General features: G+C 37.3%; 3 protein-coding genes across 5 annotated transcripts in view; all 3 read left to right on the top strand.

The window, feature by feature from the left end:
• The window catches only part of LOC111809898 (zinc finger CCCH domain-containing protein 44-like), a 10,423-nt gene extending 4,170 nt beyond the window's left edge, over positions 1 to 6,253 (top strand). Inside the window, exons 8-10 of the mRNA XM_023696367.1 lie at positions 2,495 to 2,565; positions 3,593 to 3,747; positions 3,835 to 6,253. Of these exons, the coding sequence (XP_023552135.1) occupies positions 2,495 to 2,565; positions 3,593 to 3,747; positions 3,835 to 5,591 (1,983 nt within the window). The 3' untranslated portion in view covers positions 5,592 to 6,253. The remainder of the gene's footprint in view (positions 1 to 2,494; positions 2,566 to 3,592; positions 3,748 to 3,834) is intronic.
• Positions 6,254 to 7,443: 1,190 nt separating this feature from the next.
• Positions 7,444 to 16,610, top strand: LOC111810130 (transmembrane and coiled-coil domain-containing protein 4-like). Of its 2 annotated transcripts, none has more exons than XR_002817367.1 (15): positions 7,444 to 7,927; positions 8,983 to 9,064; positions 9,289 to 9,771; positions 10,510 to 10,678; positions 10,799 to 10,951; positions 11,237 to 11,334; positions 11,467 to 11,558; positions 11,764 to 11,834; positions 11,929 to 12,064; positions 14,799 to 14,853; positions 14,934 to 15,016; positions 15,082 to 15,158; positions 15,278 to 15,348; positions 15,651 to 15,708; positions 16,104 to 16,610. XR_002817367.1 is itself a non-coding variant. In XM_023696711.1 (15 exons), the coding sequence occupies exons 1-15, from the start codon at positions 7,695 to 7,697 to the stop codon at positions 16,221 to 16,223; spliced, it is 1,986 nt and encodes a 661-aa protein (XP_023552479.1). In that variant the 5' UTR covers positions 7,444 to 7,694; the 3' UTR covers positions 16,224 to 16,610. The 2 variants fall into 2 exon arrangements, 1 of the variants encoding a protein (XP_023552479.1); XM_023696711.1 differs by having other exon boundaries at positions 14,794 to 14,853.
• An 891-nt stretch (positions 16,611 to 17,501) lies between these two features.
• On the top strand, positions 17,502 to 20,847 carry LOC111809615 (protein FMP32, mitochondrial-like). Of its 2 annotated transcripts, none has more exons than XM_023695960.1 (8): positions 17,502 to 17,874; positions 18,246 to 18,491; positions 18,662 to 18,793; positions 18,978 to 19,037; positions 19,631 to 19,707; positions 19,824 to 19,880; positions 19,967 to 20,033; positions 20,455 to 20,847. In XM_023695960.1, exons 2-8 carry the CDS (start codon positions 18,252 to 18,254, stop codon positions 20,572 to 20,574), a joined length of 753 nt encoding a protein of 250 aa, XP_023551728.1. In that variant the 5' UTR covers positions 17,502 to 17,874; positions 18,246 to 18,251; the 3' UTR covers positions 20,575 to 20,847. The 2 variants fall into 2 exon arrangements, with proteins under 2 accessions (XP_023551728.1, XP_023551727.1); XM_023695959.1 differs by having other exon boundaries at positions 17,515 to 17,874; positions 18,197 to 18,491.
• The last annotated feature ends 1,282 nt before the right edge of the window (positions 20,848 to 22,129 follow it).

A 22,129-nucleotide genomic window follows, 5' to 3' on the forward strand; every position in this document is an offset into this window, starting at 1 on the left:
GGGGGGGAGGGAGGGTGGTAGAGATAGAGCTTGCTCATTGCTGTTTGCCCATTTAGGAAACAATCAGACAAAACACATACCAGACTAAAGACTATCCTCAAACCAATAATATTTGATAATTTTACTCTCATCTCCATTCCAAACATCTTTGGTGTATCACATCTATTTTTGACATTAGATAGGATACACATCTTACTTGCTAAGACTTTAGAAAGGCCGAACCAATGCCACAAAAGAACAGCCTACCTGATGCCACAACAGAACAACCTAAGAGCCGGGGTAGAGAGAATCCCCCTGCCCGAAAACAGATCTTTAATGAAACAAACTTACATGAATTCCCATTATATGTGGGTTGATTCTATTTAAAATGGAAAATTGGTTTAATTAGTTTAATTAGTTTTTATACGTGATGTTTTTACTTGAAATAGCAAGCGAATATTATTTAAATAGAAGCATAGATGTTATTTTTCTTAACTGAAAATATGGGCAACTATTTGTGAAACAATGAACTAAGTCTTAGTTGTATGCATTTTTTCGTTTCCAACTATTTCTAAAAGAGGGCTAAACCGTATGATATGTTATAGATTACTATTATAGGTAAGATTCTTATGGACTTCGTGTTTTAATTTTCACTTTAACTTATACCATATAGATGTAAGTTGAAATATACATACTGTAAAGAAATTAATATGCTGATAAACTCTTCTTTTTATTTAATAATTCTCATGTTGCCAAAACGTGTCCCTTTTTTTTCTTTTTCTTTCCTTCTCTTTCTTCTAGAGTGGGGTTAGCTATGAATTTGAAGTTGACATCACTAAATGGTTGATTCTTGGCCGAGAATGTTGCAAAGATTAATAAAGTGGATAATCTTCATATAGAATTATGTTATAAACTGTGACAGATTGTTTAAGTGCAGGTGGTAGAGAGTGTGACAGATAGTTTAAGTGAAGGTGGTAGAAGAGATTTGAATTTAGGGGAGAAGCATAATATTATTGTATTTTTTTCTTACACATCTAAAACAAATACAAGGTCCTCTTATGGAGAAGAGACCGTCAACCAATAAGGAGACAAGAGGAATATAGACATAATATATCATCAACATTACAAAAGATATAAAAGGAAATCCAACACTTCTCCTCAAGTTGGTTTCTAGATAACTTCCATAGCCAGCTTGTTGATAAGCTTATCAAATCGCATGTTTGGAGGGGACTCTCAGACGCTTTGTAAGGTGTTGGTAGATATGTGGATCAATGTTTTTTTTTTTTTTTTTTTTTTTTTTTTTTTTTTTTTTTTTTTTTTTTTNATCTAGAAACTAACGTTGAAGGTAGAAAAAAATTAGGATGTCCTAACCTATGATGCCAAAGCATGATTTTTTCATGAACAGTAAGAGAACTAATACTACTAAGACCCTGAGTTATTTTGTTACTAGAAAAACCTTCTTCGAAGTAATAGAGACCATCAAACATCCGAACTATATTTTTTTCCCGATGCTGATAAATACAATGAGATCCAAAGAAATGATATGACAATAGAATCTGTACAAAGTTCACTAACAAGTACGAGATTGCACACTCACACTTGCAATTGAAGAGGCCTGCCAGAGGTAGGGTGCCCTTTTCCAATGGTGGCTAGGGTTCCGATTTGGTGACTAGGGTGAGACCACCCAGGATTGTTGCTATAATACCAACTTGAATTTAGGGAAGAAACATAATATTATTGTATTTCTTCTTATACACCTAAAACAAGTACAAGGTCCTCTTCCGTAGAAGAAAAACCATCAAGCAATAAGGAAGGAAATTTTACGAGCATAAATAAGAAATATGTACATAATACACCATCAATATTACGAAAGGAAATCCAACAGAAACAATAATAGAAAGATGAAATATGAGAATTATTCGAAGAACAAGGATGTTGAGAAGGTAGCATAGTATCAATTTTATTCTGGAAATTGGTGGAAAAAAAATGTGCGTATAGGGCCCCAGGTTGATGTATTGATTTAGGTTTTATTTATAGTTCCTTTTCAAAAGGGACATGTACTTCAACAGTTGATGACTTGGTCTATTTTCTTGGTTTTACTAGGCCAGAAACATGGTCAGGCTTCTGAAGTCATAAAAATTGTTGATAATGCTGAATAACATTTGTGGACCACCTCTACTTCCAACATGATATCTTCTTTTCATTTCATCCCGTTCATTGCAATTCTTTGTTTCATGAATATTCAGTAGTTGATTAGTGTCTCTTCCCTAAAAAGTTCACCCTTGAATTTAGCGATGCAAGCTGGAGGTTCTTTTTAATTTTAGTTTTGTGCCTTCTATTTTAGTTTTGGGGGGGATTTTCTTGAGCCTGTGGGTCAGTCTTATGGCTAGTTACATCTAAGAAAACTTTGATTGTTTTCATATTTGGTCATGTGATTGATTTCTTTCAGCACTGTGCTGTTTTTTGATGCGCTTGGTTTCACTTTTTATTGTATGTTTGTCATATTTCTGTCCAGCTGCTTCAAAAGGAGATCTCTCGACTCACTCACCTCCACGATCAAGCAAGTGTGAAGGGCAACATGGATGAATATCCTTTTATGAAACATTATTTGAACCCACTCTTTCTGTTGCTTTAATGCTATCATGTTTATTGATAACGCTGAATAACATTTGTGGACCACCTCTATTTCCAACATGATATCTTCTTTTCATTTCATCCCGTTCTTTGCAATTCTTTGTTTCATGAATATTGAGTAGTTGATTAGTGTCTCTTCCCTAAAAAGTTCACCCTTGAATTTAGCGATGCAAGCTGGAGGTTCTTTTTAATTTTAGTTTTATGCCTTCTATTTTAGTTTTGGGGGGGATTTTCTTGAGCCTGTGGGTCAGTCTTATGGCTAGTTACATCTAAGAAAACTTTGATTGTTTTCATATTTGGTCATGTGATTGATTTCTTTCAGCACTGTGCTGTTTTTTGATGCGCTTGGTTTCACTTTTTATTGTATGTTTGTCATATTTCTGTCCAGCTGCTTCAAAAGGAGATCTCTCGACTCACTCACCTCCACGATCAAGCAAGTGTGAAGGGCAACATGGATGAATATCCTTTTATGAAACATTATTTGAACCCACTCTTTCTGTTGCTTTAATGCTATCATGTTTATTGATAACGCTGAATAACATTTGTGGACCACCTCTATTTCCAACATGATATCTTCTTTTCATTTCATCCCGTTCTTTGCAATTCTTTGTTTCATGAATATTGAGTAGTTGATTAGTGTCTCTTCCCTAAAAAGTTCACCCTTGAATTTAGCGATGCAAGCTGGAGGTTCTTTTTAATTTTAGTTTTATGCCTTCTATTTTAAATTCAAATTTTGCAATGCCTTTCCGCATGACAAGTTATCTTGGTTCCTGGCTTTGTTTACTACACTACACATCTGTGCATTGATAATGTAATTTGTTCTACACCCATATTCAAGCGCTACAAGATCCTTGAGAGAAGATTTCCTGAACTGTCACTTTGTTGTGGATGATTGTATCTATAGAAGATTTTTAGTTTCTTTTCTGTTTAGGTTTTGAAAGTAGTTGAACTTTTATGGTATTCCTTGACTATTCCATACATTAAGAGATTTTGCGGAGAAGTTGCAACGTCTGAAGTCACCTGAAGAATACCAGCGTAGGCTTCTCGAAATTCTTGAAGTGCGTTCAGATCCAACTATGGATCCAAGTTACGAGTCTGAAGAAGATAAGGATGAATCAAACAAGAAAAGACAAGGTCTGTTCACTGTCTTATGTTATTATGGAACTATTTCCAAGTTTGTCCTTGATGGAGCATTCTGTAAATTTATCCGTATATTTGCAGGAAGTCTCAAGAGATCTAGAAATTGTGACTTTGATGAACAAGAGGGGAAGCTTAACTCACCACGAAAAGAAACCAATTCAAATGGTAGTGGAAGTGATGTACATCAAAATTCAACTAGTACTTCAGAGCAAAGTAGAAATATTAGTTTACTTGCTCGCGTAAATAAAGAAGGTGACTGCTTGCCCAGTGACAGAACCTGTGAAACATCGTGTGCCGAACGAGGTCTTGTACCAAATAATTGGAATGTACCAAGTGAGGCTAAAACTGCCATTCCTGTGTCCTCTGATGGGAATTATCAAGTCGTCCTACCCGAAGCCTCAATTCCACCACTTTCTATTGGGTTAGGAATTTTTTCTAATGATGCAGAAGTGGAAAGGATATGGCAATACCAGGATCCGACTGGAAGAATTCAGGGTCCATTTTCTACGACGCAGTTACGCAATTGGAACAATAGTGGACAGTTCACTCCTGATCTTAGAGTATGGAGGATAACTGAATCACAAAATGACTCTATACTGTTAACCAATGCATTAAATGGATGTTACAACAAAGCATCTTCCTTATGCCACAACAGTCATCTGCTGAGTCTAGGGCGAGGAAATGGACTTTCTTTGGATGGTCCTGATAATCATCATAGTGATCAAAGGAATGGAGGTATGGATTCTGGTACAAATTCTGTTCGGTTTGGCATGGATTTTATCAGGAATAGCAACTCTGAGCAGAAAGGTCATGTTGCAGCTTGTGACGCTGAAAACGAGCCTATGATGAGCACTGGTTCAAGTTCACCTTCTAAAGATTTGTGTGCACCTGCAGATACTGTCAACTCGAATCAGTCTCCGGCTGGGAACCCTGAGGTAGCACACGAGTCCTTGAATACCAACAATTCGTGGTCCTACCCATCCCTTATGAATTTACTTTCATCCGCTACGTTATCTTTACAACCACCGGCGGCTGAAGTTCATCAGGCCAAGGAAAACCACAGCCCCAGTAACGAGGATCAGAATTCCCAGACTATTACTTTGGGAGGAATTCATTGCCAACCTGGTCGCAAGAAACGGTCTAATAGTGAGGACTGTTCGAGTCAATCTTCCGGACAAAACTGGACCGCTCCGACTGCAGATGCTTCCGCTCGTGAATGGAACTCTAATTGCAGTGGTCTATCTTTGATGGGTTCATTCAAGCCATCAGAGATTCCTCATTCTACCCTGAAACCAATGAGTGGAGATGTTGAAATTAAGCAATCTGCATCTTCGAGCGTTCTTGTTCAGAATTCTGGCCCTAGCTGGAGTAGCGCCTCGAGTTTAGCGGGTGGACGACAGCTTCCTAGTCAACTAGCAGCAGGTGCGTGGGGTGGGTATTCAGCTGCACCAGGTAGGCCTATTGGGGACTTGAACACCAGTTTCATAACTGCCTCTGGTCTGAAATCATCTGATATAATCGACGATCACGAAACAACTGCGGCGACCATAAATTGGGAGGCAATTGTTGATGAACCCAATGACTTCAATTCCTTGGTTGATGAATCTGTCTCAGATTTGTTGGCAGAAGTGGAAGCAATGGAATGCTTGAGTGGTTTGGCTTCCACAGCATCGATGGTGAATTGTAGCGAGGGACTAACTCGGGATTCTAGAAATGATTGTTTTTTTTCGGTCGACGGTTTCAGTCCAGCAGCTGAGATGGGGAAGGTGGGCGCATTGAGTTCCACAGCCAATTTGCAGTTTCCAGGTCACATCAGAGTGAAAGATGAGCAACCATGAACTGCAGAAAACTCTCAACCGGTAATCAAGTCGAGGGACGAAAATCCTTTTTTGTAACATATCACCGAACCAATCTGAAACTCCGACAAACAAGCAAGATGTACGTACGGGAATATTTCCCCGGATCTTTGGCTGGCTTATGCAGGAATATTGTGGGAATAAGATCGGCAACGATTACAGGTCGTAAAAGCTGGACAGACATCTCTGCAACGGATCCTGAAATATGGCCAAATGAGCAATTGTTTTAACACATTATGTAGTTCTAGTTCGAGAAATGAAGATTCAGTGTAGTTGTAGATCTCCCTGTGGAACAGACGGCCGCCATTCAGCGGCGGAATAGATGGTCTTCTTTCAGGTTTCAGGTTTCAGGCCGCCACCCAAAGGGCAGCGGAGTCTGTAAATATTAATTATTATGGAGGAGAAATGATAAAAAATTATGCAATAGAGGAGAGGAGGAGCTCCATGCATTTTTTTTAAGCATATCTAGTTGATAGTTCCATTGCTATACACTGCACATTCGGTTTTTACATTCATTATTCGTCCGGGAAAGTCGATCCTTTTTAACATTATTGTAACTTTTACAACATGAAAGCTGCACCATTTAGAAGGCCTGTGGAATAATATGAATATCAATAATACCTGATTGTTTAGACTTTTTCACATTCTCAGGGTATTTATTTACATCCTTTTCTTCTTCTTCTTGGCTTCTTGCTTTCTGGGAACATTTATTTGCTTGTACTTGTATGATAATCTTATATTCAAGCCCAGGCTTAAATTTATTGTTTTAGTGAGATCCCACGTCGATTGTTGATTGGAGAAGAGAATGAAACATTCTTTATAAGGGTATGGCAATCTCTCTCTAGTAGATGCGTTTTAAAATCGATATATAACGGGCCAAAGCGGATAGTGGTGGGCTTGAGATGTTACAAATGGTATTAGAGTAGGGCGCTATGACGATATGTAATGGGCCAAAGCAGATAATATCTTTTAGCGGAGGGTTTGGGATGTAACAAATGGTATTAGAGTCAGCATCGGGCGGTGTGCTAACAAGGACGCTAGACCTCAAAGGAAGTGGGGTGAATCCTATATCGTTGGAGAGAGGAATGAAGCGTTCCTTGTGCTAACAAGGACGCTATGATAATATGTAACGGGCCAAAGCGGATAATATCTTTTAGCGGAGGGTTTGGGATGTCACAAATGGTATTAGAGTCCAACATCGGGTGGTATGCTAACAAGGACGCTAGACCTCAAAGGAGGTGGGGTGGATCCTATATCGGTTGGAGAGAGGAACGAATCTTCCTTATATAAGGGTATGGAAACCTCTCCCTAGTAGACGCATTTTAAAACCGTGAGGTTGATGGCGATATGTAACGAACCAAAGTAGATAATATCTTTTAGTGGTAGGCTAGGAATGTTACGAATGGTATTAGAGTCAGACACCCGGTTTTGTGCCAATGAGGATGCTAGGCCTCAAAGGGGTGGATTGTGGGTCCCATATCAGTTAGAGAGAGAAATGAAACATTTGTTATACAAGGGTATAGAAACCTCTTCTTAGTAGACGCGTTTTAAAATCATGAGGCTGACAACGATATGCAACGGACCAAAGCGTGACGACGATACGGGCAAAACGGACAGTATCTGTTAGCAATAGGCTTGGATTATTAAAATTTTAGTCTTAAAGCAAAGTAATATAGGAAAATAAATATAAGAGTTAAAAAAAAAATTAATACTTTATTTAGAACCAATGAAGAAGCTATACGTATGAAAGTATAAAATTGGTAATACTGCAAAGATAACCGATTAAAAAAAAAAAAAAAAAAAAAAAAAAAAAAAAAAAAAAAAAAAAAAAAAAAAAAAAAANCTACGAAGAGGCGATTTCCATCACAGGGAATAGGAAGCAACGGTAAACGACGCTTCCGGGACCGGAGCGATTGTGACAGGGAGCTTCAGAATTTGATTCATATTATATCAATCGCTCTTGGCGACTCGGTCATTGTCGTCGATCAATCGCCATCTTCTGATGATATTAACTTGGGGAGCCCATTAATCCATTTCGCCGTCTTTGCCTGAATGCTTCAGCGTCTCGTTTCGAGTTCTTGATCCATGCAGATGACGTCCTTCTTGGCACCTACTCAGCGCTATGCCTCCGGAGCATTGTTTGCACTTGCTCTTCATCAGGCCCAGATCCATCAGACGCGCCCTTTAGGGCACTCCGACGATGAACCTCTGGTGGAGGAGCGAACGAGTAGTTGTAGTGGCAGTAGCAGTGATTCGGTCTCTGATGATCCCGAGCTTTGGGTCCATGAGTCATCGGGCCTACTTCGTCCTGTATTCATGTTCGTTCCTACCTTGTTCATTTCCGTGTGAAATTTACTAATTATCTTATGTTGTTCATTCTACAATTGGCTTTCACGTCGTTTGGTTGATTTTGCTTCTGGCATGCTGTTTCAGTTTATTTCCTGATCGATCATATTTGATTCTGGATGTTGTTACTGGTAAATTTTTTTCGTTATATGATTGATTTGAATAGATTAAGAAGATGAATTAACTCAACAATTTTTCAGATTCACGGGTGGTTTAACATGATGAAAATTCAGGGTTTGGAAACGCAACTGTTTAATTTGTGAAATTCAGAAACTAGTTCTTTTGAATGGTACTTGTTGGATGTGACCCTTGATTTGAACTGTGTCGAAACAAGTAAAAGAGGAAAAGGAAAACCTTGCGGGAAAGCCCAAAGAGGACAATATCTACTAGCGTTGGGCTTGGGCCGTCACAAATGATATCAAAGCTAGACACCGGGCGATATGCCAGTGAAGAGGCTGAACCCCAAAGGGGGGTGGACATGAGCATGTGCCAGCAAGGATGCTGGCCCCGAAGGGAGGTGGATTTGGTGGGGGTCCAACATTGATTGGAGAAAGGAACGAGTGCCAGCGAGAACGCTGGGCCCCAAAGGGGGGTGGATTGTGAGATCCCACATCGGTTGGGGAGGAGAACGAAACACCTTATAAGGGTGTGGAAACCTCTCCTTAGCATACGCACCTTAGAAACCCTGAGGGGAAGCCCAGAGAGACAATATCTGCTAGCGGTGGGCTTGGACCATTACAGTCCTTGGTATTGGTTTTTCATCAATGAAATTTATCGATTTTTCTTTTTAGGTGGAAAAACTAACTTCCCTCGAGATTGTTGAATGTTTAAAAGAAATGGAGCCATAACATGTCTAGAAGTAGAATGTTTAAAAGAAATGAAGCCATAAGTATTGTTTCATTTTCAGAAGAGCAAAGCTTAAGAACTTGGGATTTTCTATTTCAATGTTTTCCTAGTTATTTATTTTGCAAGAATTTGTTGGTCGATCTTCCCAGCAATGTCTCAATGTTGATTTTCACGCAATCAGGTTTTTAGAGATCGACTCTGCAGCTTGGCCTGGACTTGAGGAAACTTCAGGATCCGGTACAGCTAAGCATCACATTGGAGCAGTATGTTATCTTATTTCTCTTTCTGAGCTGCTGCCCATAAATTATGATACCATTAATCTATTAATCATCATTGCACTTTTTTTTTTTAATCCTTTGCTGTGGCATAGCTTATTAGACTTATCTATTTCATATGTCTCTGCGTGTAAATACGTTATAGATATTATACGTGATTCCCCGTTGTGTAATTTGATCTGTAACACATTTTTATATAACTTCTGTCTCAGTTCTTGCGGTTGCTATCAGAGGACAAAGAAAATTCTTCTGAGATGATAGAACGGGAACTTGCTCTATCAAAATCTGTTGATGGTATAGCAGATAACATGGAGAAGAATTTTATAAATTCTCAGTCTAATGAAAAATGTCTTGAATATGAACATGAATGGCGAGAGAAGTGCTTGTCTTCCAAGGAAAAATTGAATTTTGATGAATTTGACAAGCAAACAGAAGGCACTGATGATAATGCAGTGGTTGTTAAACGGCCAGATGGTGGAGCATGGATTGAGACTATTGAGCAACCAATTGAAGAGGAAAAAATGCTTAGCTACCGGAGAAAAGTGGTTGTTCTCTATGAGCTTCTATCTGCTTGTTTGGCTGACTTAAGCGTAGACGACAAGAAAAAATCCCGGAAACGAAAAGGTTATGATGCCCGGCATCGTGTGGCTTTGAGGTTACTATCAACCTGGGTCGATATCAAGTGGATAAAACTGGTTTGCACGCTCAACTTTTGTTATCTATTTGTCATTATTACAGAGATCACACTTCTTTCCACACTACTCAAAACCCATTTTTCCCAATTCCCTTGTATTCCAGCTTCAAATTTTCATAAAGATACCACAGCTCTCATTGCATCCTTCTCCAATTCATCTTTCTTATAGTTAATTGTAGGAATCAGATTTTTATAACTCCGTCTCCCCTGTGATTACTATCTTTTCCTTTCTTTATGAGTGTTAGTTGCAGTCCTGCCTGTGTCAAGTACTTCACCAAACTTTCATATAGCAATATTTATTTCATGAACTGTTGGTGAAGGTCCTCTGTAACTTCCATCATAAACAATCGTTTTCTGTTCCTTTATTTTCCACTGATCTTTCTGTAAATAAGAAATTTAAAAAGTTTTTTCCTTTTCAAATAATTTAACTAGCCCAACATTATGTTTCTTATCATTACTTTGTTCATTTTTTAATTCATCAGTTTCCTCCTTTTACTCACAAACAGCACGATGAGTCTAACTAATACAGGAAGCATCATAATCACCCAACATATTTTCTTCAAAATCTGCATCCTCAAATCTTTTTATGAACCTTTATTGACTTCTTCCTCGACCACATTTTTTTTTCACAGAGCTGGTCCAAAAACTGAAAGTTTTTTTTTTTTTTTTTTTTAANGATGATTTGTTTTCTCTTCTCTCATTCATCCCCTCCTTATGGGTGACATTTTCTGCTTTGCAGGAAGCAATTGAGACAATGGTTGCTTGCTCAGCTATGGCTATGGCTAAAAGCGTGGCAGAGATGGGTCATGAAAGCCCTACAAAGGAGAGTCACTGGGCTAAGTGGAAACGTGGTGGTATTATTGGTGCAGCTGCATTAACTGGAGGGACCTTGATGGCAATTACGGGAGGTACATGGTCTCTGAATTTCAGTATTCTATCATGTATAAGAACTCCCAAAGATTCTAGGAAAATATGTTCTAGTTTAATGTTTTCTATTATTAGTAAGGAGATTTTATTTTTGTTTTCAGGATTAGCTGCACCAGCAATTGCTGCAGGTTTTGGTGCCTTAGCTCCAACATTGGGTACCATCATCCCCGTCATTGGTGCAAGCGGATTCGCTGCAGCTGCCAGTGCTGCCGGGACTGTTGCTGGATCCGTGGCTGTTGCTGCATCCTTTGGTGGTAAGATAATACATAAAAAGTTGGAAGTAATTACATCATATAGAGTGGAAGTGGGAGTTTAGATTTACTTAAACAAATTTCTATTCATGGTAGCGATGCCAAACATCATTCCAGGGCTCCTGCTTGTTGTTATTCTGGCTAGTTCTATGCTGGAATTAAATTCATTATTCACATAACCTTATCAGACTGAAAATAATTAAAGGATTTTTAGGCAAGCTTGATGTTTTGAAAATAATCTATTGAGAACTATGCTAATACCTCTGTCTAAATATTGTTCCAACTCAGCTGCTGGAGCAGGACTTACAGGAACCAAAATGGCTAGGAGAATTGGGAGCATTGATGAGTTTGAATTTAAACCAATTGGAGAAAATCATAACAAAGGCGTGAGTATCTTGCTTGTTGCTTGGTGCATTTCGGATCTATATTAGACACATCTGTGCGATTTGTTTAATTCTTTCACAAATTCATATCACTTGTTTTCCGACATGGAAATTGATAACATCTACTTATTTCAGAGATTGGCAGTTGAGATAACTGTGTCAGGTTTTGCCTTCGATGAGAAAGATTTCATAAGGCCATGGGAAGGACTAAATAACAACTTGGAAAGGTACACCATGGTCTTAAACATACTCAATTAGGTTATCTCGAATGTGTGAGGATGTAGTTGAAGCATATTTTGGATTTTTACTCAGATCTTTTCTTGCTTGCCCTTTAACCTGACCCTACGGTGGCACTTAATTTAAAAACTATATATTTTAATATTGTTTTATTGGGATGAACGAGCTTATTTTCTTTCCTTTGCTAATGTTTAGGTATGCACTGCAGTGGGAATCTAAAAATATAATTGCAGTGAGCACTGCAATTCAGGATTGGCTTACTTCAAGTAATTTATCTTTGAATTCCTATGCTGTTGTGACTATTAGTCAATAAAAAATTCTTCCTAGCCTAAATGATGATTTTCTTTTGCTTGATAATAGGACTTGCAATGGAGTTGATGACGCGTGGTGCAATGATGACTGTTTTGAGCTCTCTTTTAGTAGCACTGGCTTGGCCAGCTACCTTACTTTCGGCTACTGATTTCATAGACAGCAAGTGGACAATTGCCGTTGACAGGTTATGATTCCTTCGATTGAAGGAGCTACCTTCAGGTTCTAAACAAGTTTTGAGCGCCAGGTGTTTTTAGAAAATATAGTAGGCGTGCAAGTTGTTCATCAATCTGGTTTCTGAAATATTTAACGCTTCAAGTTTTTGCTCAAGTACATATTCTTTGTTGCTATTAGCCAATACTGAAATTTCTAGTTAGGACTGGAAACATTTGTGATGGAGCTAGTTACTAGTTGGTGGTAGTAGTTTATAAAGGAATGACGGCAAGATGGAAATGAGGAAAGTCTTCTGTTATTTCATGAGTGGAACCCCTCTTCGTAACTATAACCTGCAATATAAATCAAATAAAAAATCCAGCCAACACAATAAACAGAGCAACAATATGGTATCTGATTGCTAGCTTAATCCAAGAGTTAAAGAGAAAGAAGAAGAAAACACATAGATGCCTTGAGAGAGCTGCTGGTTCTCCCTCATCCTGATGGTTCCTCCAATTCTAGTACAAAAAATCACTACGCAAATCCCTTCACCTTATAACAACTTTCTCTGACTTCGGTACTCTTGCTTTCTCAACCTTTCGAACTGTCAGCTTCTCCCTTTCCCTTTTTACCCCTCCTGCAGTTATTTTTTTACCTGTTGGGGCCTAACAATGCCCTCGGGGACTCTAGCACCTTGTTTTTCAGCGTGCCCCTTCCACTTGATAAGCCACTCCTCTTGGGTAGCACTAGGAGGCCAACCGATCCCAACACTTCACCGAGTCTCCCACCACTTGGAAAACTAACTCCCTCCATGGCTTATCAGCAAATTTCTTGGCCCGTTCTTGTGTTTGGCTCAAATGGTTCTTTAGGGCTTGTAATGTCTGATCTCTCTCAACAAACTGCACCCCTAAAGAGTTGTTGGTGGTTCTCCATAGGGGGGCTGCCGATCATAAACAATATGGAATGGGGTTGTATGAATGGAGTTGTGGTATGTCGTGTTATACTAGCATTCTGTCCATGGATACAATACATCTTGAGGTACCTGTTTACAAACTCGGATTGCCCATCTGATTGGGGATGAAAATTTGTCCTCCTCAGTTGGGTTCCTAAATGGTCGTACTTACGTAATCAATCAACCACGTCATAATCACATCATATTCTTGTGATTTCGACGGTCCCTTGTTGAAGTAGACTCTTAGGTAACACAACCTCTATTTTAGTCCTCTGGAAAATCCAACACTTCCTCCACATATCATTTAACTTTGGCCTTCATCCTTCACCTTAATATTTCACATGTCAAGCGTTTATAAGTACAAAAGAACCAAAGTGCTCCCCTAAGATTGAGTCATGAAACATATAAAGAATTGAGGGAAGGAGGCTTGAGGTCTTAGATATCACCAACCATCCTTTGTAGAGCAAGTTTCCCTGTTGCAAAGTTTATCGTATTTCTTTCAGAATCTTTGCAAACTCAAAGTTTACATGTTTGATCTCTTTCTGTACCTTGGCTAAATAAATGATGAAAAGAATAGAGAAGTTTGTTAGCTAAGCTATTTATGAATGTCTGGACAATGCATCAGCTACCTAATTCTCGAGTCCAGTTCGATGCACAATTCCAAAGTCATACCCAAGTGTTCCGTAACCCACTTTTTGAATTACGCCTGAATCTCTTTCTAGCTGAGCTGACCGTAATGCTTGTTGCTCAATTTTTACTTTGATAACACTGTTGCCATCAACTCTCATTCATAAACGGATTTAGTTTGGGCCCTCACTAACAATGTATGGCTAGAGAAAGCAACATGCCTCTCATCTTACAATTAACACAATCCCTAACCTCGTGCCTGAATCATTAGTCTTAATCACAAAAGGCAACTTGATGTCCGACGATGCTAACATAGGGATGTCACCATAGCTCTATTAAGTCTTTTGAAGGTTGCGATAACCTCATCCATCCACTGAAAGCCTTTTTTTTTTTTTTTTTTTTTTTTTTTTNTGAGAGGGGATGCCATTGATCCATAATTTTTGAAAAATCTGCAATAAAACGAAGTTAAACGTAGTATTTCTTCTGAATCACATACAAACTATTGTCCTTGAGAGTATTGAACACAACACGCAGATGCTTTTATGCAGTTCCCAATCTGGGCTATACACCAAGATGTCATAAAAAAATTGAGCAATCAATGGGGCCTAACAGATTGCTTTCATTGCCTTTCGTAACTACAGGGACTATCACAAAATTGTAGCAATAAGATTGCCTTATTTCATGAGTTTTAGTGCAGCATTGCAATAATTAGAAGATTGAGAACAATCTAATCAAATTCTAGTATAAAGAAAAGAAAAAGAACCGTATAGCTTGCTCCTACATGATCATGCAACTCTAGCATGAGTATCAGTCATGGGAGATGAGCTCTGCCCAGGATGGTGAAAGTGATAAAAGAGTAGACTAGTCTTATTCCCTTCATTTCTTAGTCTAGGCTATTTATCGAGATTACATGCATGCCAGAGTCTCCCATTCCTTTCAATTAACTGCTCTGTCTTCGTGTTATGGCCTAGCTTATTAACAGGTTTTGTGTCAGACACGTATGTATTTCCTTTCTTATATTCATCTAGAATCTGCTACATATATATGAGAAGCTTACTAGGATATCAGCTCATCGGATCTCACTGTTCTGACATTTTATTCTCACTCTAATATCTAAATTATGCTCGGACAATTTCTGAATTGTATTTTTCAAAGAAATCTTTTGCCTTTGATTTTCTGTATAGATCAGACAAAGCTGGTCGAATGCTGGCGGATGTGTTGTTGAAAGGTTTACAAGGGAACAGGTGCAACACTCTTACCTTAAAGTTAGAAGTTTGTTCTATTTTTCAGAAAATGATGATAGCTTCTCCCACGATAATTCTAGGCCTGTGACACTTGTTGGGTACTCACTGGGTGCACGTGTAATATTCAAGTGTCTCCAATATTTGGCTGAGACTGAAAAAAGCGGTAATCATCATTTCCCAATATTCTTCTCTTTTATGAATTATTTTACCATATTTAAATGTAATCAGCCGAGCTTGTGGAAAGAGTGGTTCTTCTTGGAGCACCCATATCAATTAAAGATCAGAACTGGGAAGCTGCTAGAAAGGTGACCATATGTTCTACACTACAAAGCACTTTCCTCAACTTGTTTTTTTCTATTCCTATGTGCAAGTATTTTACTAATAACTACACATTTCATATCCTTTAACTGCTACTGTTTCACAGATGGTAGCTGGAAGGTTTGTGAACGTATACTCCACAAATGATTGGATGCTTGGAATTGCCTTCCGTGCCAGGTACTGATAGAGAATTTGAAGCTGACTTGAATTCAAGTCAGCTTCTATCATCATATATTAGATCGGAGCATTTCTCAATGGGGTTTTATACAATTGTAAGGTAGTTTTTTTGGGGGGAAATAAATTCTGGAAAAGCAGTGAGTTTCAAAATAATATCAATTTAGTGTGAATTCTGTTTTAGACATCTTTAAAAGATGAGAAACCCAACTCACCAGATTCTATATGTTCAAGAAAATATGATATGCAAGTTTCTCTCCTGTGCATTTGCGAAGCATTCCAACTCACTTTTGTTTCCTCTACAGTCTTCTTACTCAAGGGTTAGCTGGAATTCAACCTATCGACGTCCCTGGCATTGAGAATGTAATATAACTATCTATTCTAGTTTCCTCATTGTTCACCTGTTCTTTAGAATTTTCTGATGATCATAGAATCTATAGTTTATGTTTACATTTGGTAAAATTGCAAAATTTACATTAGAAATGGTTACATTGCGTCTTCTTACTTTCAGTTTTAAGTAATTCTCATCGATTGGTGCCGTTTTTGATCTTCAACTATTGAGCTACAAAGATAGGATTTAGATGCAATGATTTTCCAAGTTAGATAATTGTTCAGATTGAAAGTTCAGCTATGTATTAATGATCTTCTTTGTCTAGGGGAAATTTTGCATGTCCTTTTATATTTCCAGGACCCAAACTCCCAGTTCTTTTATAAAACTGCTGTTAGGGGACCGTAATGGTTATTCACTGGATTTGCAGGTTGATGTGACAGGTGTGATTGAAGGTCACTCCTCCTATCTATGGGCTACTCGCCAAATCTTGGAGCAGCTTGAACTGGAAACCTATTATCCAGTTTTTAGTAGTTCTGGTAAGCAATAGGGGGAGGTGATATGCATGTTCTATTCTGCGTTTGATGCTTTATAGGAGTGTTACTCTGTGTTCCCGGTGGTCGTAGTCGCGACTGCCGAGGTCTGTGTCGAGTTTCGTGGGATGATGGAAAGGCAGCTGCATTCTTAATGTTGTATGTCTGAAAACCAAATGGAAAAAATGAAGGTTGCTGATTGATTTGTGATGAAGAAAACTGTTTAAGAGTCATGTAACCATTGGTTACATTAGGAGCCAGGCTTGGTCCCCTTTTATTATCATTGTAAGAAAGGAAACTTTATAAGATGACAAATCACTCTCGAGAAGATACTCTTTTCTATATAAAGACTATCTATGCCGTTGGTTCTGCCCGAACTAAAAAATGTTTCGATCTAATGGAAATATTGTTCTTATTTACATATTTATGATAGTTCTCATTTTGAATTGACGTAAGAATATATTTTTGATAGTTCTTGTAATATATTTTTGATAGTTCTTGTATCGCATACTAAATTACTTTTTATATATTTATATAGTTATGATTAAGAAATTATATTGAATCTATTCCTTATTGATTTCTTCTTAAAGTCAAAATGGACGTATGAAAAGGTTTGTGACTTGTTTCAATGTCTAAATTCTCGAGTCATATTCCAAATATAGACTCCACTTTAGAACGCGTTCAACGTGTTTAACCCGATTCTAAACAATTTGACTAATTTCAACTTCAGTTTGTTAGGTCAACTCGACCCACCTAAAAATAAAGTTGAGTTGAATTTTTTTTTCAACTTCAGTTTGTTAGGTCAACTCGACCCACCTAAAAATAAAGTTGAGTTGAATTTTTTTGAAAACTTCAAAATTTAGGTTAGATTCAAAAGTTGACATTTTTAAGTCAACTTAACGAACCGAAAAACAGGGTTACAATCCGGTTACAATCCAACCCAATCATAATTGTAAGATTATTAAGAAGATTAATCATGGGTATCCAACCCAATCATAATTGTAAGATTATTAAGAAGATTAATCATGGGTTTATAAACGAGGAATACTAACTCTATTGGTATGAGATCTTTTGGGGAAGAGCAAATTTGGGGTCATGAACGATTGTGGAGTCGTGTTCGTCTAACAAAGTTGTTAATTTTATTTTGAAATAAAATTTTAACGTTTCTATTCAAAACTAGCTATTTTTTAAAAATTTTAAAAATATATGAATATTTTTTAAATAAGGTACAAAATTTGGTGGGTATTTCTTTTTATTTTTATTTGAGCATATTAACATTTGATAAACTAAGAAGAAATTATTTTGCAATACCTAAGAAATTTAAATTTTCCATGTGAAAGGTGATTGGAAGCTTTGCGTCTTTGAACCGTCCGTTTTTTTGTTCATCACAGGAAAAAAGAAAAAGCTTAAGAATTTGAGGCGTCTTCTTCATTCCAATTCCTCCGAAATTGATCGACCCTCGAAGTTCTTTGTTTGCTCGCGAAGCTACCGCGGGATTTCCACGCCCTTGCTCCCTTTTGACTATTTGTTGCCTGTGATAATCTTCATCTTCATCTTTATTGGCTCTCTTCCCTACAAAAAAGGGGGTTTTCGCTCTATATTCTTTTTGTTTTTCCGTTTCGAACTTTGAAGATCTTGTTTCTTGCTTCGATCTTGTACCGTACAGAGGTCAGTTTAATGGCTAAATTCTTTCTTTCCTTACTTTTCTTTTTGTTCTTTGTGGATAAGGGGAAAAAATGGTCCAGCGAAATGGTAGTTATCTAGTTCTTTTGCTTGTGTTTTTTTGGGTCGTAGGTTTCGGAGTGAAATTGATGAACCTAGAAAGGGTTGATGATTGAGCGATTGTGTTATTAGGTTTTTTTTTTTTTTTTTTTTTTTTTTTTTTTTTTTTTTTTNGGTTTCTTGAATTGGTGGGACTCTGTGGCAGGATTGTAATGAATGTTCCCCTGTTTTTTCAACTAAAATTTCTGAACTACGATGGAATTTCTAGGGTTTCGTGAATCGAGTTTTGTGAAAAAACGTTCGCAATGTTGCTGCAGAGTCGAATGGCCGCTGGTGCGGCTTGTAAACGGGTGGGGCAATCGTTAGCCAATTCAGGTTTGCAAAGGTTTGGAGTCCCGAAGGCGTCTTCGTTTGAAAGCGCAATTTCCGACCATTCTGCAAATAGTTCATTGGCGGCATCCATCTCCTTGATTTCTCGGTACAGACACTGTGAACGTAGGCAGATCTCTCAGCTTGCGAAATCTAACGGGAAGCGATTGTTTCTAGTCGACACTTTAGCCCTAGTAATTTCGCTTTCTTTATTCTTTGCTTTTTTTCTCGGTTTTGTTACAACGCTCTTCGATTTTTATCAATCGCTTGCAGTATAATCCACCATGGGGGTGGAATGAGGAGTTAAGAATTTATGCACTCTCATTAGGGCTGCTTGAAAGTGATATGATTCCTTTTCTTTCAGGTTAGGAAATTGGAGGGTCAAGGGGTGCCCTCAAATCAAGCTGAGGCAATAACAGCTGCCATTACTGAAGTGTTGAATGATAGCTTGGAAAACATATCTCATTCATTTGTTTCAAAGGGGGAGATGCAGAAAGTGAGTGTTTAAGTACTTTACTTTTACATGTTTTCTATTCAGCTAATGTCGGTGTAGTTCAATGATGACGAAAAGATAAAGTTTTTGGTGATACGAGCGTGTATAACATCTATCATTTTACCTTCTTTTGTATTGTTTGTGTCCTACCGACCTTTAAATGGATATCTTTATTATATGTTTGTAGGTTGAAATGATCCAGGATTCAAATTTGTCAAAATTCAAATCTGAAGTTCAAAGTTCACAGGTACCAAAATTTGTAGAGATTTGAATTTCACATCTTGCTGTATTTTGCAGACTTGCCCTATCCTAGTTTACTTTCTTGGTCTGGTTAGATGATGGTATCTATGTATAATACTCTCTAATTTGTTTGGTTTAGCAACAAACTAAAGATGGAAACCTTAAATAAAAATGAGTATTTAGTTTCCATTGGAGTCCTGTATCATAATATACTCAAGAATGTTGTTTCACTTCTTGAGCAGAATAGAAATATTCCAGACCGATGTGATGATCTACACTCCGAATTCCTGCTTTTTTGCAATACGTGAAATAATTAAGTTAGATTAGCGCTTGAACTACCATGAGTTGGTTCTGTAGTCAAAGCGACAATGATAAACTTATATGTTTTTTAGGTTACGGGATCAATTCTTAGTGGCAGTCTATTCAAGATGCCAAATGGCTTACTAATATCATGGGTCGTGACCAAATGTTGCGTGTTTCGGATAATGTGGGTGGGAGTACCAAGGCGTCTTGGGGCATGAGAGTTTTATACAGTATCTGACCAAATGTTGGATTGTTTGTTTATGTCTCTGACCATTGGATTGAACACATGGTATGTAGGGGCACCATTTTTCTTTATTGGGACACGAGACAGAAAAACTCCGAAATGATATCGAGAAGATGCGTAGTGAGTTGAGGTTTGTGTTACCGTACCTCAGTTTTTATGAAATGTATACTAGCTTCATATTTCGACATTAACTTGTTCTCTCTTGAATTAATCTTATTTGTGCAAAGACCTTTAACTATGGTGCAGGTATGAAATCGACAAAGTCACAGCTGGACAGCGATTGGATTTGAATCTCGAAAGAGGGTAAGTATACTTTTTCACGTAAAAGAAAGAGTACATTTTGGTTTGATTTGAGCTTTGCTTACAAATTCTATTGTTCACAAGTGCAGGAGGATACGGGATGAGCTAGCTAATCAGAATGCTGAAACAACTAACCTGACTAATAAACTCGACCGGGTAAGACCAACTGCCTGAAGAGAATTTTGGACAATTTTAGATAAAGTTTGGTGTTGACTGTGTGTGAATGAAATAATTTGTTTTTGAGCTAAGAACAAGTGATAAAAATACGTCAGTAAAACATCCTCTTAGTTTAGATAAGCAAATTAACATACAAATTATAGACTTAAAAAGACTTTTGAAGTCCTATTAACACTAGCCAAGTTACATCAGACTACCTTTTGAGCTGCAAATTCATTGAAACTTTGTTCTACTTGTTCTAGATAGAAAAACAATAGTCTTGGGCTGTGTTAGAAGAACAATTCTGTGAGTCTTTTCTGCTGTGTGAGTTGGGGTAGGCTGCAAAAAACCCGAGTGCAGCTCGGGATGCTCCCAAATATCGCTCTTTCGGGTTTTAACTCATCTTCCTAAAAAATTTCAGGAAATTCATGGTCTGAGGGCACAGCTGGAAGCTGCCAAATACGATGTAATAAAATACTGCATTGGAACCCTTGTTTCCATTTCTGCTGTTGGTCTAGCTGTGTTGCGCATCTTAATGTAAACAGTTCAAAATCATGAACTGGTTTAGGGGATTGATCAAGAATTTGACAAGATTATTGTTTACTTTCAGTTTTTTTTTTTTTTTGTTCTTTAACCTTCTTTTTAGAGAGGATTCTGGGAAGTTGAGCTATTTCCATGTTTTATTTGTTTTGTCATGGAAATGGACCTCGTTTTAGCCATTTGAATTGTTCTCATTTGAGAATATGATTATAGATAGTCATAATAAACATTGTTGTAATTTTATGTGATCAGGGGATGTTCATTCAACACATTAGTATCCTTGTTCTTGTGCCTTTTCTCTAATTTGTCTTACCATTTTGTAATTTGTCAAAATTTAAATCCCACGAATTCACATCAAATATACTATAACCCTCGTGAACTCGTTCAAACTAACTCTTTAAAGTTGAAACACGGGCTTACTTACGAGAACAAACTTCAAATCTCACAAACTCACCCGAACACACATATAATCTCATGAACTCCTCCAAATCTCGTAAGTTAACCCAATTAAACCCTTAAAAGCTTAAGAATATACTCAACTTATTGAAGTTGTTTGATCGGTTGAACTCGACCTTAAACCCTAAACTATGGCCACATTTGAATAAGCTCACCGAATCGAACAATGCTTGAGATTCATTGGGATTAGGCATGGGTAGAGCTTCCACCTTCACTTTTAATGATGAGAATGATTCTAATGAATAGACACCAAATCAACTTCAGTTTGAATTACAACCTAATCATACTTTAATCAAACTGAAACAGGGACAAGTCGACTTGCTCTCAGCACAGTGATTCAAAAACAAGTTCGAGCGCGTCTTGGTGGGAATGTAAATCTTTTATCTTAATCAATCGAATTATCCTCTTCATTATTTTAACTTTTGTACTCAAACTCAATATAAAAATAAAATAAGCGAACAAAAAAAAAAAAAAAAGCACGGTTAAACTAAAAAAAAGTAAAAATTAAATTAAATTAAAATCAATTAAACGATATGTGATAATTATCGAAATATTAACGATAATTGGGCCATCAATGTGGGTTCCATCTAGCAGAGATTTATGGGCCTTCAATATGGGCCTCCATCTAGTAGAGATTCATGGGCCTTCAATGTGGGCTTCCATCTAGTAGAGACTTATGGGCCTTCATTGTGGGCCTCAATTAAAAAGTGAGAAGCCCAGACCCAATAAAGTGGCAGATTTTATTTATTTTTCATTTATCAGGGAAAAAAATTGATAATAATTTTATCTTAAAAAAATTCAAAATTTAAAGACGAGAAAATAACCATAAAAGTTGAAACTAGACATATTAATTAGACTTAAATATTAATTCTTCACATTTTTCATTTTTTTAATTTAAATATTTTGTTTTCACTAAAATTAAATATAAAAAAACTAATTTTTACCATTAGAAGTTGAGAATTTAATTTGAAGGTGTTAATGGATGGGTAATTTGGAACCTAATTGACTTCCCATTAATATTTAATTTCCCAATTGCATAAGTATTTACTTTAATTAATATAATTTAATTTTGTCTTTGCACTCTTCCAATTTGTCCGTCA

Source organism: Cucurbita pepo, chromosome LG14 (genome assembly GCF_002806865.2).
Source record: "Cucurbita pepo subsp. pepo cultivar mu-cu-16 chromosome LG14, ASM280686v2, whole genome shotgun sequence".
NCBI lineage: Eukaryota > Viridiplantae > Streptophyta > Magnoliopsida > Cucurbitales > Cucurbitaceae > Cucurbita > Cucurbita pepo.

Excerpts from the sequence above, each read along its gene's own strand:
- LOC111809615 (XM_023695959.1), top strand. The coding sequence starts at position 18,234 with ATGTTGCTGCAGAGTCGAATGGCCGCTGGTGCGGCTTGTAAACGGGTG. Across the intron at positions 18,794-18,977 it reads CAAAGGGGGAGATGCAGAAA|GTTGAAATGATCCAGGATTC; the intron begins GTGAGTGTTTAA and ends ATATGTTTGTAG. Across the intron at positions 19,881-19,966 it reads GATTTGAATCTCGAAAGAGG|GAGGATACGGGATGAGCTAG; the intron begins GTAAGTATACTT and ends TCACAAGTGCAG.
- LOC111810130 (XM_023696711.1), top strand. The coding sequence starts at position 7,695 with ATGCAGATGACGTCCTTCTTGGCACCTACTCAGCGCTATGCCTCCGGA. Across the intron at positions 11,835-11,928 it reads TCAGGATTGGCTTACTTCAA|GACTTGCAATGGAGTTGATG; the intron begins GTAATTTATCTT and ends GCTTGATAATAG. Across the intron at positions 14,854-14,933 it reads AAAGGTTTACAAGGGAACAG|GCCTGTGACACTTGTTGGGT; the intron begins GTGCAACACTCT and ends CGATAATTCTAG.